At 33.7% G+C, this 16,630-nt stretch overlaps 1 protein-coding gene across 1 annotated transcript; it reads left to right on the forward strand.

The window, feature by feature from the left end:
- Positions 1-4,084: 4,084 nt before the first annotated feature.
- On the forward strand, positions 4,085-13,716 carry LOC126726793 (subtilisin-like protease SBT2.2). The gene is made up of 10 exons (XM_050432154.1): positions 4,085-4,551; positions 5,303-5,462; positions 6,670-7,067; positions 7,879-7,974; positions 8,991-9,063; positions 9,491-9,773; positions 10,984-11,312; positions 11,422-11,692; positions 11,898-12,179; positions 13,099-13,716. Exons 1-10 carry the CDS (start codon positions 4,346-4,348, stop codon positions 13,509-13,511), a joined length of 2,511 nt encoding a protein of 836 aa, XP_050288111.1. The 5' UTR covers positions 4,085-4,345; the 3' UTR covers positions 13,512-13,716.
- The last annotated feature ends 2,914 nt before the right edge of the window (positions 13,717-16,630 follow it).

Genomic DNA, 16,630 nt, shown 5'->3' on the forward strand with positions numbered 1-16,630 from the left:
AGATCAAATCCCAATTTGAATGGTGTAGGGGCTCCTTGTGCTCTTAGGTTGAGGTCCTTTCTGCTATGGGTTAGAGAGTTGGACGTGGCCCACTATTTCTAGCATGACCTTGCTAAAGGGCCAGTTTATGCATAAGACAAACATCCCAAAAGAAAGACAACAAATAACAACAAATGCATATGTTTAAATACGCATATATCCGTACATATGTATATGATTATATTGGTACATGTATTATGGCAAAAAGGCTAGTAAGAGAGAAAACAGTTAACGTATTTAAAGCAGTAGAATGTAAATGATGGGTCTCCCACTGGAAGTGAACTAAAAAGAATCTAAACCCCAACTTGGACAACCTTATTGACAAACTATGCCATTAAAGTTGTGCAATTTGGAGAATGGGCCTGGATAGCTACCTCTTGTTTTGTTGGGATTACAAAGTATGGGTCTGTTACAAGAGGAAGGGAAAAGATTGCCTATTGATGCATGCTTTTTCTGCCATATTCACTCTTTTATTGCCTTTACTTCATTCTTTCTTTTTTCTCTCTTATTTCCTTTTCAATCCTCTCTGTTTCTTGCCTAAGTTCTTATCTCCCTTCCATTTGTGGCTACTGTTCCTATTTATACTGGGTTAACCCTATTTGATTTCTCTCTTTTTCCCTTGTTACTTACCAACCATTTTTGTCTGCTGTGAACACCTTTTCAGAGCTGCCCACTACCCTATTGGCCGTTTGGCCTTTACTACACCTGGGTATGCCAAATGTTTTCTCTCTTCCACTACCCATCCCACGACAAATTCTTATCCATTTAATTCCACATTTAAAAAAAAATTGAAGGGTCAAGTTGTATTTTTCTAAGGAGCTACTTGTAATTATATTTACATCATATGGGAAAATACATAATTTTCAAAAAAAAAATTGCCCCTGGCCTCTTTGATCCTCAACCACTGATGGTGTTAACAACAATTTACCTTGTTAGACTTCTTTTTCGTAATGTTCTAGTTCAATGTCTTTTTTTTCCTCACTTTGGCATTCTATTTTGTAGCTTTGGCTATGAATGAATCTTCTCTTAGTTATCGATTGTTGGATTGAGCTGGTAATTGAAAAACTGAACGAGTCAAACCGAGCTAAGTTGTGTGAAATCCTTCTACCAACTAGGGTTTATTGTAAAAACTTTGAGTTAGTCTTCGGCCTAAGTAAACATCGGAAAATTGTGTAGCTTGCAGAAGTACACAAGGTTCTTTTCCATGTTAATGCAAATTATTATATTTGTAGGCGAGGGATTGAAGAGGAGGAATCATAACATGATCAATCTTTGGTTAGGTAGGAGTAGGACTTGCAAGAAATAAACAACCTACTTATCAGAGTAGAGATTAGAAGAAGATGCAAGAGAAAAGCCTTTTTTGTTACCTAATAAAAAAAATAAGGAAAATACTAATGTGATGATTGGTTATTAGTAGGTAAAATAAAAATAAAAAAGACTAAAATGCAAATTGCATCATTTTAGTTTTCTAATTTTACTTTCGTTCAATTGAGTCTTCTAAGTTTCAAATATATTCAATACATGTCTTTCGTCCAGTTCCATTAAAGAATTGTCATTAAGTATGCAATTAACTAATGAAAAAATATTTTTAGAAAAATGATTTTTGAAAATAAATTCTCACACAAAAAATATATAAAATATATTTTAAAATTAATTTTATAACTTTTTTTCATGTGAGAACAATATTATTTTAGCCACACAAAAAAATAAAGATATAGTAGATATCTTTGGCTTAACCTATTTTTCAAATATGAAAAGGAGTTTTTTTGGATTTTTTCTAAAAAAAATTTACAAAGTACTTGATCAGCTTGGGTTAGGCAAAAAATAAAAATATTTATATTCGTACTAAATACTCAAAATTTAAACAATAATGTTTAAAACAATAATATTTATATTCTTGGAAAAGGCTCAACTTTACAAAGGGCATCTTTCCTTTATAATAACCATTAGTATTCCATTTCCATTATAGTCTCCACTTTTTTCTCCCTTATCCATCCCAACCTTATTGAGTACTTGTCTTTTGAAGAATGCTTTATCCAAATTGGTTTAGGTGGTAGTTTACTTCAGATGATCACTCATGTAAATTTTACTTGCATCAATTCCAAAGACTCTTTGTTGCTTAACTACAATAAAGATTTCACTTAAGTTTTTACCATGAGAGTACAATAAAATGTCCACCAAATAGAACAAGAGCCAACGGTAAGAGTTTGTTTTGATCATATTAGGATACTTTTTACTGAAAGTACTGGAAATAAACGTAAAAATTAGTTGAAATAGTACAGTGAAACCCATAAATAGTATCAAAAATTACAATGAGACCATAAATAATAGCAAAAATAAACTGAATAGTAAAATAAGCTGATAAAACTAAGCCATGCCAAATGTAACCTTAAAATCAGTTAAGAGAGTGAGATATATAGTGATGGGTAATCAAGTGAGATCAAGGAGAATGTGATACTCATGATTGTAGCATCAGGTTCTTTTGGAAACAGTAAGAGCATAAAGTTAACCTTAACGACTATTTATATAAAAATGGACCCAACAGTGGATGATGATGATGCCATTGGTCCTACAAGTTTGACAAAGATAATATGGGAGGGTGGAGTGTGGACCATGTAAAAAAGGGCGTATAAAAATTCATTCATCATAGACGAGGGAATTAATTATGAGAATGAAAAAGATTCATCGGCATATAAAGCATAGAACCAGAATCCAATACCCAACCCATTGATTTTTCTTTGTTTTTTTTGGGGGACACTTTCACTTTCACATGTGCTCTCGGCAAAGCCATAGAGTGCGTCTCACTTGACTTTTATTGTACCACCGTCCCATAAGTCCCCAAGTACTTTCTCTCTCTGTCTCTCTTTTATCACGGGTGACTTTAACAAATTGTAACGTTGGGAATAAAAGACAAGCACCACAAAATGAGCCGAAATCGCAAAAGCCCAACCTAATCATTTTTTTTCATACAGAGTCCAACTTCCCCTTTAGCTCTCCATTTAGGAATTCTTTACACTTTAGTTGTGAACTACTTTTGTAAGATTTTTTTTTTAATTTTTTTTTTTTTAAGGTTTACTTTCATTTGGAGTATAGCTATATTTCTATTCTTTTTTCTTTTTCTTTTTTCAAATAAATTAAGTCAATAAAAATAAACTCCTTTTAGAGAAATACTATGTCTACTATGTCTACTGTCTACAATATTTTCACAACACTTTTACAACAAATCATAATTGGTAATTTGTTATTGGCTGTTACGGGTGAACAAAAAAGTAATTTAAGTTGTAGACTTAAATTATAACCAATAACAAGTTACCACTTATGATTTGTTATAAAAATGGTATAAAAATATTGTGAATGTAGCACTTCTTCTTGTTTTATCTCATAAATGGAATGATGCATTCTTTCTCTCACAACGTATAGATGTAATGAATTTGTAAAATTTACACATTATAGAAATAGGAGTAATTAATAACTATGAGAATATATACATTCTGAGATAAGATGGAGAAGTACTCTTAACAGTTTTATTTAATGGTTATATGACAATCGGTACAAAAGTTTTGCTTTGAAAATTTATATATTACATAAAACAAAAAATACAAATCTATATATAATAAAATAGTAGTCTAACTAACAGTTTACTTTTTGATATAGATGCGATATCAAATTCTCCCCTTAAACTTGCTTATGATTAAATTATATGGAGTTAAATACTTCACAAAGAAAAAAAAATGAACAATATCATTTTCTGAATTTCAAAAATCATACATAATTACATATCAAAGGTCAAAACGTCCAAAAATAATTATAGGAAAAGAACAACAATAGTATTTTTTTAGTTTGCACGGAAGGACAGCTAAATCCTCCAACAGTCGAAAAATTTAGAATAAAAACAAAAGAAAACGTTCATTTTTCTCGTCGCATTCTTTTTTATCATTTTTGTATTGTATTAAACAAAACGTTCAAATTCACAGCACCCAAGAAAGTTTGTAGATTCTCTATGCTCTCTCTCATGTCCCAACTATATATTATACCACTTCTTATACTACTCTTTACTTGCTTTATCAAAAAGTGATCAGAACTCAGAAGGGTTCTCTCTCTCTCTCTCTCTCTTTCTTATCAGTGGAAGCTTAGTGCGAAAGCTTTTGAAGCAGCAGCACTCTTTTCTTCACACTCTGGAAAAAAGGTTCTCTCTCTTTGGTTTGAGAATGGTGAATACCAAAATGGGTTGCTGAGGATTTGTGCTCAAAGTGTTTCTGGGGTCAGCAAAATTTCCAAACTTTTGGTACTGTTTTGTTCAGAGATAATGGAGATCAGCATTTACTGGGTGCGTCTATTGGTGGTGCTTTGCTTGGGGATGTTTATGAAAAGTCTGTGCCATGTTGAAAGCACTGATGCAAATGTGTATATTGTTACTCTGAGACAAGCTCCTGCTGCTCATTACTATGGTGAGTTGAGAAGCGACTTCACACATGGTTCTCCTTCGGAAAGATTGAATATTCACAAACCAAGGTACTTTATTTCTTTATTATTGTTTTTTTTTTCTTTTTATATGTGTACAGTTTACAGTTGTGGTGTAATTATCAGTAGTGTTCAGCAGCTCGAGTTAATTGGTAATTTTGATATGTTATTGAAAAGAAAGATGCTATATTGTACACCTTTTAGTGGGTGTTAATTGATTGTGTTAAAGTTATGGTCCAGAGTTGTGGTAAAAGGTACTACATTCTTCATGTATACGATTCATTATTGTGTTATTTTCCTCTTGGAATGGTTGCTCAAAATTTGACCGTTTGAAATTGGGCATTTTATGAATTGGGTCTTGTATTTCTATCTTTTTAGACCATAGAAAAGATTTGAATTATTAGTGTATTCATTTGGTAGCTTTTGACTGGTTAAGACGTGGAAGTTTGGGGCTGTCTGATGGTGTCTTCTTCGTGGGGTTATTTGGAAACTGTCTTTTACGAAAGTGTGGATCTTGTATTTATCATAAATTCATAATTTGTTAATTTAATAATTTCTTCACATATAGTAAGTGTAAAATAGTGATGGCTTTACCTTGCTAAAAGATGTTATCTTGTATAATTGTTTGCCCAGTGCCATAATTCGGATAGCATGGATCATTTTTTTTTTTTTTGGGCTGGAATTTATGCTTTTCTTTTCTGTATCTATCCTAAATTCCCAGTCTTTGCTTGTCCTTTTCAATTAGTCTGTAAAAGTAGGAGCTTTAACATGACAATGATGCTTTTAATTGTATCCTTTCTAGATTTAGAAATACTTCAAGAACGGATCGGAGGTATGGTTCTCATATTGCTCGAGTTCATGATTCATTATTGAAGCGGGTGTTAAGGGGGGAGAAATATCTGAAGTTGTACAGCTACCACTACTTGATCAATGGATTTGCTGTCCTTGTTACCCCACACCAGGTATTGCATAAGTCAAATTTCTCCCTCATTGTTATAATGTTATTCTATCATCATACTCTGAAGTACTAAGTGGCAGGATTTTCCCTAAGTGGATACAAATTACAAACTCTATAAACAAGTACCATATTTTTGGTTGATATTGTTTTCCAAAAAGTGTATGTGTGTATGTTACTATCTGGAACAAATCATTAACCTATTACCGTTGCCCTTGATTGTGTTTTTGGATTCCAAAAACATTGCATGATTGCCTTAATATTTATCCATAATTGATTCAAAATTAATAATTCAATACCCCTTATAATTGTTTTATATTCACATATATCTGTTTTCAAAAAGAGAACCTAATATGAATTTTGCCCTTGATTGTGTTTTTGGATTCCAAAAACATTGCATGATTGCCTTAATATTTATCCATAATTGATTCAAAATTAATAATTCAATACCCCTTATAATTGTTTTATATTCACATATATCTGTTTTCAAAAAGAGAACCTAATATGAATTTTATACTAACTAATAAGGAGTTGACTATAATTAGCAACATTTAGACCAATGTGATGTCTAACTAAGAAATTCATCATAGGAAAACATGAAATTAGAAGTCCTAAATTGAACAATTTAAATTATCTTCTAAATTATTCACGTTTATTATAGGAAAACCTAATTACTACAATATTCAATGTGTATTAGGAAATCAATTGATGCTGCAGACATATTTGGTCATACAATTGGGTAACTCAATACATACATAGAACATAGCCTATAAGAAGCACATAAACGGATATAAAAGTGGGACAAAGAAGATTGATTGAAATCTTATCATTTTGTTTGATAATAAAATCTCATAACTTTTCAGTACTACAAAGTGAGCCTATTTTTATCTTGAAAAAATATAAGTGAATGAAACAATAGATATTCTAAAAAATTTATAAATTATGAGCCAAACCTAAAAGTTTCAAAATTTCAGTGGGGATACTGCCCCTATTCAGCCACACCTAGCTCTGCCCATGATCATACTTGTATGTTGTAATGCTATAAGATGGTGATACTGTATAATTAATGTAGATGCTTATATTTTCTTGGAAAAGATTGTGTATTTAAAATTATGAGTTTTGTGTTTGTGTGTGAATTCTTGGGGCGTTACATGTTTGTAGAAATGTTTACACTTTGTGACTGTTATCTCTATTAATATTTGGAAAAACTGAAGGCAGACAAGCTTTCAAAGAGGAGAGAAGTGGCAAATGTGATATTGGATTTCTCTGTTAAAACTGCAACCACCCATACCCCAGAGTTCTTGGGACTACCAAATGGGGCATGGATTCAAGACGGAGGTTTTGAATATGCTGGAGAGGGAATCGTGATAGGGTTTGTTGATACTGGCATTGATCCAACACACCCCAGCTTTGCTGATGATATATCTGAACATCCATATCCAGTTCCGGCTCATTTTTCTGGCATCTGTGAGGTTACTCGGGAGTTTCCATCTGGTTCATGCAATAGGAAGCTTGTTGGGGCCCGCCATTTTGCAGCATCTGCTATAACCAGAGGGATTTTCAATTCAACTCAGGACTATGCTTCACCATTTGATGGTGATGGCCATGGCACGTGAGTGTTTGTTTTATATCCTGGTTGATTGTCTCATAGTTTTACTGTTTTTGACTTCTGTGGTCTTTTTGTATTTTTGTGAATTTGCACTCCTTTTTCCAAATTCTTCTTTTCCATGAGTTATTAAAGGCTCTGAGCTAACCTGGTTTCTGGAAGCAATTTCAGCCTGCCAAGTGTACTGAAATCTTGAAATTGGAATCCAGATTAGGTTTTACTCATCTTAAATATGTTCAACTGCAGCCATATGAACTGGTTTTGCATTATTGCGGCCTGATTGCAACTTAGACATTGGTTTAAGAGGTAAAAGGGATAGGGTGGAAGTGGGATATATCTTAATCAATCTTGAGTATTAAATTTCCCACACGTGCACACACACACACACAAAGAAAGAGGCAAAAGATTATTGCATCCATACAAATCAATACTTTTAAGGTCAGAAAGAAAGGTAGTGGAAAAGAGCTTTATTCTATACCTGGTTATTTTATTAGTTCATTTTTGGCTTGGCCGAGTCTTTTAAATGAGGATTCCACTTTCCATGAGTGGTCAATTATGATTAAAAAACAATTATTAGTCTTCCCAATGGTTTAATCTGCAATGTAACTTGGACAGGCCTGGCAGATGTAGCAGTACGTACTTATCAAAAATTTATGTAGCATTACATATATGTTCCTTCTATAATAGCAGTACATAGCACTTTCCACAAGTGATGAATCAATGATATGGATTTCCACTTCTATGCATGCACCAGAAGGCCTTTAAAATCTCAACAAACAAAAAAGAAGCCACTGACGAGTCTAATCTTGATTTTCAGGCACACGGCTTCAGTTGCAGCAGGAAACCATGGAGTTCCAGTGGTAGTTGCTGGGCATCACTTTGGAAATGCCAGCGGGATGGCTCCTCGTTCACAGTAATAAGTCCAGATCTGAGCATTGATTTGTTATTGTTGTTGATATGTATCTTAGAAGTACATAGATGTTCTGTATAGAGAAAACACTCCACTTTCTTCACTGGCCACAGGTGGATCATGCGTCTGTATATGGATGTACAGATAAATTATTGGACCCATAGATTTGCACCTAACATCTTTCTTTAGGTACTAATGGTCTAGTACAGTTTGCTTTAGCCCTTGAGTTTGTTAGATAATTTGACAGTCTTGACTGGGTGTCAAGAATTGGCCTAAATTTGTGTGCCTGGCACTCATATATGGGTCAATAGTAATAGGCTCCTTAGTTTATTCAGGCATGTTTTACTCATTGCGTGATCTACGTTTGCCTCTAGAAAAGGGTCCTTAGGGCCTTGTTCAAGCCTTGGGTTAATGCTTCACCCCAGTTCTCCATCTAATGGAGGTGTTCCTTCCTTTAGAAAAATGGTACTGAAAGGATCATTAGATAGGGGTTTTTTGTTTTTCATTTTATCCTACCTAAGACCAAAATTTGCCTTTCATGGATTACCAAATTCATGGAAAATAAATGTAGGTTCCATTGCTCTCCCCTTTTTTCTCCTACTGCCTGTTCCTCTCATATCCTTCCTTCCAAACCAAGAGAGTGCTGGATTTCGTTTTCATTCATCCCTGGCATGCTCCTTAGCTTTTGTATATCTCTCCTTTATGTTTAAGTTCTCTGCTACTCCTCTCATTTTGTGCAGGCCACCTCATCCTCAAAATATTCACTTGAAAACAACTTTTCATCCTACCCAAAACAAGTAATTTGGTGAAGTTTCACACTAAAAACTTATACGTAATTGAACTAAAACAAGGAAAGAAAACTAACTAGAAAATAGTGTTTTCCTTCATAAACAAATAAAGAAAGCAAGCGTTAGGATTTCTATATTAATGCCTAACAGCATACATCAATTTACCTCTTTTATAAATGTTTATATGTACATTTATGCGGTTATGTATTAACTAGATGCCGATTATTCCAGCATTGCTGTTTACAAGGCATTGTACAGGAGCTTTGGAGGCTTTGCTGCAGATGTAGTCGCTGCCATAGACCAGGTAGATATTATTGGTCTTTTTTCTGCAATTGATCTTCTGTCTCCCAACTAACTTAGCTGCTTGGTAGTTTAGAACCTAGCATGGCAACATTTGATACTCTCAACAATAAGCTTTAATTCTTGTTCTGTTTGTCCTACTGTAGTTGTGAGACCTATTGCCTTTTTTTGTTTCCCCTTATGGGTTTCAAGTTCTATTTCATCAATACAACCACTATTGGTTGCATATCTTTTGTCAGTAACCACTTGCATTCGTGTTATCGTGTGTTTTTGGTTCACAATATCTTCAGTGGAGTACTTGTCATACAGTGGGTGTCAATCATTGTATTTATGTTGCTTAGAAAAGAGTTTTTAACTTATCTATGTAAAAGTCAGCCATAAGTATCTATCCAAATATGCACTGTCTTGATCTTGATGACATAAATATGCAGGCAGCTCAGGATGGGGTTGACATATTAAGTTTATCTATCACCCCCAATCGGCGGCCTCCTGGTATTGCAACATTTTTTAATCCCATAGACATGGCATTGCTATCTGCTGTAAAGGCTGGAATTTTTGCTGTGCAAGCAGCAGGCAATACTGGACCATCACCTAAGAGCATGTCTTCCTTCAGTCCGTGGATCAATACTGTTGGTGCTGTATCTCACGACAGAGTCTATAGTAACTCTATAGTCCTTGGCAATAATTTAACCATTAATGGAGTTGGGCTTGCACGTAAGGTTTTTTTTTTTTTTTCCCCAATTAACTGGTTCATCCCCCTTCAGTTTATTTATAGTGCACCATGTAACAAATACATAGATTCTTGATCTGTGCTATAAGCAACTACTATTTTCGCAGGGGAATAAGATTTCAAAGTGAATATAAACCAGTCATTATTTTGAACAATTCAAGGTCCATTATATGGTAGCCAATCAACATTTGGATCTGATGAGGATGTGGCATGTCTCATCAATTGCTGATATATGCAAAATTATAAAAGAATAGAAGTTAAAGCTGTTTAGAGTTGCAATTATCAAAAAAGGAAAAAACTGGAAAAAGCAGCACTTTTCATTATAGATGGCTTCTGTCTTCTACTGGAACTCAAAGAAAAGGACAAGTATGAGTTGCAACCAGGATTGCAGTTCTCACCTTAAACGTTCTCACATAGCTTTCTATGGTTTATGAGTTTTGGCAAGTGCTTATGAAGATGGGGGCTCTGTCCATGGCATAGGGATGTCAAAGATAACATTCTTATATGTCCAGTCTTAGCCGAAACTTATATGCTATTAGAATAATGGTTGAATGATTAAATTGACCTCATCCTAAAGCTTAAGCTTTTGGGACAAGTGTTAGTTTATCATATCCATGTGAACAGACATTGGGAATTGAAGGTGAGGGCTGGAACCTGGTTTGTAGCTCATTGTGCAAAAATTGGAGCTTCTCTGGGATAGTTTATTCTAAAGGAAGGAAGGGATAGTTTCTAATTTCATTTATTTAGATCATAGGCAGTTCAATTTTCAGCTCATTTTTTTATTTAGATACCTATGAAGCTGCTGCCTAATCTCTTACAAGATGGAGTAACTTCAGCATTCTTTCCACAAAAAAGTTACTCCAAGAAGAAGCAGTTTAGATGTAAATGAGAAACCTGAACTCCCTCTTCATATTTGAGCACAATAATTAGGTAGTACCTATACAGTAATTGTGGTCCGTAACCTGAATATTATGATTAAGATGTAATCTGGACTAGTTGTTATGAATCCTACCTGTTCTTGTTATTTATTTATTTGCACAGTTACTTTCACCTTCAAATCATGTTAATATTGCACAGCTCCTTGCGTAGGATTCTATGGCCTACCTCTAGATGCATGCTTTACAACTTGGATGCATTTTGTGAATGTAACCAATTGATTTGAAGATAAACTGATTTTTTTTCTTGTTTGTTCAGCGGGAACAAATGGCTCAATGTACACACTGATTCTTGCAACGCATGCTTTGAACAATGAGACGACAACGGTCAAGGATATGTATGTGGGTGAATGCCAAGACTCCAGTAGCTTCAATCAGGATCTCGTCCAAGGGAACCTCTTGATCTGTAGCTACTCAATACGATTTGTGCTTGGGCTCTCAACTATCAAACAGGCCTTACAAACAGCCAAAAACCTCAGTGCAACTGGTGTTGTGTTCTACATGGACCCCTTTGTAATTGGTTTTCAGCTTAATCCAGTTCCATTGCAAATGCCTGGGATCATTATTCCGTCCTCAGATATTTCCAAGGTTTGGGGTCTGTGTGTGTTTGATAATGAGTGTGCACATTTTGTTTAGCCATGTGCTCTTGATTAACCTCTTCTCTCTCTCTCTCTTACATTCATGATCTATGTAACAGGTTTTACTCCAATACTACAATTCTTCTTTGGAGAGAGATGAGCTCACAAAGAAAATTATTAAATTTGGGGCAGTTGCAAGCATCTGTGGTGGACTAAAAGCAAATTACAGCAATGCTGCTCCAAAGGTTATGTATTACTCTGCTAGAGGACCAGATCCAGAAGACGGTTTTCTTGATGATGCTGACATAATGAAACCCAACTTGGTAGCTCCTGGAAATTCAATATGGGCTGCTTGGAGTTCTGCTGGCACTGATTCAGTTGAATTTCAAGGTATGAATACACAGACAATAAATGCTGCCATTATGATTGCCTGCATATCTAGAACCAAAAAAGGGAAAATATATCACCAAAAAAAGAAAAATAAGGATTAGATCAACTTTATAATTTTTAATCCATAAGTTTCCAAGTTTACCAATTCTTTTAAAACTTACATTCTCTATTAATTTATAATTTATAATTTTTCTCCACAATTTAGGTGAGAACTTTGCAATGATGTCTGGGACAAGCATGGCTGCCCCTCATGTTGCTGGACTTGCCGCACTTATTAAGCAAAAGTTCCCCAGTTTCAGTCCTTCTGCCATTGCATCTGCCCTTTCCACCACTGCTATCCCACATGACAAGAATGGTGGACCAATAATGGCTCAGCGCGCCTATGCCAACCCAGATCTAAACCAGTCTCCAGCAACTCCCTTTGACATGGGCAGTGGTTTTGTGAATGCAACTGCGGCACTCAATCCGGGTTTGATTTTTGATTCCAGTAAGTCTAATTACATCAAGCCTATATGCTTTATTAGTCAAGAAGTTTCAGGCTATCTAAATTATGGAAATTTGGTTGTGATCTTGATCTTGTCATGTACTTTGTTCCTTGGATTCAAATATGGTCTAGGGTACTGAATGTTTGGTTATTAAGAAGCTCTATATTCATATAATAAGGGTAGCTGAAACAAGAAGGCTAAGCTGGAGGCATGTAAATATAGGAAAGATAGGATAAGGAATGAAATTGTTCGTTCAAAGGAATAGGTGGCTCCTATTTAGATAAAGACTAGCAAGAGTTGCACTAATGAGAGAGTGATTTAATTCAAGTTGATAGAGTGGGAGTCAGAGGGAGGCCTATATTAATATGGGTAGAAATAGTGAAGAAAGAGATGGGTAGGCAGGGGGCTTTTTCTAAAGTTAGAAACTTTCTTCCGGTCATCACTTTTTAATCAATTTCTTTTATATTTTTACCTCAGGTTGGGATTTAAAAGTGCTCTTGTAGGCTTTCATTTATTTGTACCCTGCCCCTTATCCCAACTTCTCAATAATTTATTTACTAAGCTTTTGCGCTTGTGAAATAGTGAGGCAGTAATGTCATCTTCCTTGCTTTGTCCGTTTTCCAAGTCAATAGTCTTCCTCTCAATGAGTTAAGTTGTGCAAATGCACCTGGTACTTTATTATGAATTGCTAAACATAATATGGTTTGAATCCATTGCTAGCTGTTGAAAAGCAAAAGGTAAAACTAGATGATGATTTGTAAAGAATGGATAATAATCCAAAAAAAGACATAAAACATTGTGACTCTCTTCTATTTGTTGGCATTCTGAATCTCAATTGAAATTATTTGGCTTGTGCCAAGTGCTTCCATGAAAATTGCCAAATCTTATTTGAAGTCTAACTAGAGCATTTTCTTGTCACAGGTTATGATGACTACATGATGTTTCTTTGTGGCATTAATGGATCAGCTCCTGTGGTTTTGAATTACACTGGCCAAAACTGTTGGGTTTATAATTATACCATGGGTGGTGCTGACCTGAACTTGCCTTCCATCATGATAGCAAAACTTAACCAGTCTAAAACAATACAAAGATCAGTGATCAATGTTGCTGGAAATGAAACTTACACCGTTGGTTGGAGTGCTCCGTACGGGGTGTCTTTGAAGGTGGTTCCACTGCACTTTTCTATTGTATATGGGGAAAGACAGGTCTTAAGTGTGTACCTTAATGCAACTACGAACAGTTCTGTTGCCAGCTTTGGGAGAATTGGTCTTTTTGGAAATCAAGGTCATATTGTCAACATTCCTCTATCAGTTATTGTTAAAATGTCTCACTAATGGCTAACTGCATAGTGTTTTTTTTTTTTTTTTTTTGTGTTTCATAATTCTTTCTTCTACTATTTTTCCCCCTCTTCTCTGTCTTGTAAGATGTGCCAAGTGTTAACCAATTTTTTCATTCATTATCATGTAAATGATAAAGCACCTTTTGAAAATATAGATAACTATGAATGAATGATTGATAATCAGCAGTTATTTTGCTCTCTCTCTCTCTCTCTCTCTCTCTCAACCATCTGAATTTAAAGAAATCCTTGTTCTCAGTAAGTTAAGTTGATGTTCCTTGCATGCATGGCTATAATGTTCACTTTACAAACTGAACGAAGAAGCATATATATGTTGATCACTGGAATCACAATCAATTGACGAAAATTTGAAGGTAATTGTGAAAGAAATTTTTGCAATTGGAATAATGTTCTGACCCAAGACTATTAACTTTTTTGAGCATTGAGCCTAGACTCTTGGCTTAGTAATGTAGAACCTAATGTTGAGAGGCATTAGTTTGCAACGCTTAATGCCAAGAGTTGGTGGGGGGGAATGATTATCACTCTGCATTCGTTTGCACGACTTGATGATGCCAGTTCCTCAAAAAAAAAAAAAAAAAGACATGATGATGCCAAGAGTACGATGAAAACATGGCACCCATGTTTCAATTATTTTCCAATATCCGTCACTGATGCATGATTTTTTCTACCCCTTTAAATTACTTTGATTACCGCTTTTGATAATGGAGAAATGCATCTATCGATTCTATCCTTTGCCAAATTTGAAATAATTGACAATATGCAGCTATGGTTAGTCTGCTGGTTTCCAATCTAGGCCCCATGTGATCTATGGTTTAAGTCTTTTTCCAATAATTTCCTAACTCGTCCCAAACTCACGCAATGCATAAAAAAATATAATATAATTATTTTATAAGAGTATAATATAAACTTCGTAGGTTAAATAGTGCATGTATTATTTAAAAGTATTTTTTATTTTTATAATTTTTATATAATGTAACATATAATGTATTTTGTATTCTACAATAATACATAGCAATATATATGAGAGAGAGAGAGAGAGAGAGATGTTATTAAAAGGGTTTTTTTTTTTTTAAATATACCATAGTCGATTGAATAATTTAAACATATCCAAGAATATTAAATAATAATAAAAATGTATACCTCCATTTCATGGAACACATGTAACATGTTATATTAATTTTAAATTATAAATTATTATATAAGTTAGAATTGTAGTATTTTTTTTATCATTTCAAATATAATTATAATGTTTATATTATTGAAACTTGAATTTTAAGGAAATATTTTAAATATTTATCATTTTTATTACTTTTTAAAGGCGCATATCTCTAATTTATAATGTCTATTTTGTTTGTATTTTTTAAAGAGTTTGACCCAAATAGAATAAAATTTCATAATTTTTAACCAAAAAATTAAGAAAATTTTTTTGAGCTCAAAACTGAAAAAGACAACCTACAAAATGAATTAATTTAGAGTTCAATTAGTCCAAAATGGACCGACGTAGACCAAAGTGGACCAAATGAACCAAAGTGGACCAAATAGATCAAAGCTAACCAAATTGATTGAAGTGGATAGAAGGTACTAAATGTATTGAAATAGACCGAAGTGGAAGGAATGGGCCTAAGTTGACAAAAGTGGACTAAATTGGACCGTATGGATCGAAGTGGAAGGAGTGGACTGAATTGGACAAAAGTAGACCAAAATGGATTATATGGACCAAAGTGAAAGGAATGGACTAAATTGCACTAAAGTAAACCAAAATGGACCAAAATGTTACATTGATGTGGCTCAAAATGAGCATAGCAATAATAAATGATACACTTTTGTTTTTAGATATTATATATATTACTAAGAATTATATTTAGTAAAATTTAGAGCCTTTTGTAATGGAACTTTGAGTTAAGTAATGTATTTGAACTTGGTGAGAGAGTGTAATTAAGTATGTGTGTGTGTGTAACAGTTAATTAATTTCAAAAAAAAAAAAGTAAAATTTGTATTGACTACGGTATCACTAAAAACTAATTAAGAATTTGTTTATTATGTTGTTGTTATGAAACTAACCAATCATATCACTTTGTAAATTTTTTTAGTTAGTAACCGATATCATTTAAATGTTCTTTTTACTTTTAAAAAAAATTAAATGGAAACATTCATAAAATGCATCATTTAAAAGATTTTATTATTTGATTAATATTAATTTTTAAAAAGCTTAAATGATTTATTTTATAGAATCGAGCCTAAATGACTTCATGTACTAATGGATTAGGATAGAATAATTAAATTAACTCTTTTTTTTTTTTTTTGAGAATATTTAAATTAACTCATTTAATTATTTACTTATAGATTTTACAATTAAAATGGACCGAATTGCTACGTTGATGTGACTCAATAAAAGTGTAGAAACAATAAATAATATGCTTCAGCTTTTGAATATTATATATGTATAGATTTTTTTTAAGGGAATTTTAGATAATTCTATATGGATAGACAGTTGAATTTTACACTTTCCATAATAATCTTTGTTAGAGATATATATTAGAAATATAAGCCCAATGTAATAGGCCCAAGCCCACTCCTGCTTGTACTAGTAGTCTAGGGTTTAGTTGCCTATATATACTCATGTTAGGGTTCATTGTAACACAAGTTATTGTACTACACTCTTATACACAATAAAGATGTAGCCCTTAAGGGATTCCTCCGTGGATGTAGGGCGACAAGGCTGAACCACGTAACCCTCGTGTTCTCGATGTTCCTATTTGTCTTCCTTGGTGTTTTTTTTTCGCTGTGTTCATCTTCTTTGGCTTCCTACTGCTGTCGTTAAAACTCTCCAGTATAGTCAAGCCACTGTTAGAAGTCGCATCAATACTGCAAGACCATTACTTTCCTCAAACTACCGTCACAAAGCCAAACTTCACTCAAGGGATCTTCTCAACCTTATCAAATCTCAAGATTTCATCAAGTTCTGATACCATGTTAAATAAATAATTATTTAACAATCTTTAATGTGTCATTTCCTTGGAACATTAACTAATTTTGGTAAAATTTTAACGAAGAGGAGATCAAATGATAAATTTAATTTAATTTTAAAAGTTGATG

The sequence above is a fragment of the Quercus robur genome, chromosome 5 (assembly GCF_932294415.1).
Source record: "Quercus robur chromosome 5, dhQueRobu3.1, whole genome shotgun sequence".
NCBI lineage: Eukaryota > Viridiplantae > Streptophyta > Magnoliopsida > Fagales > Fagaceae > Quercus > Quercus robur.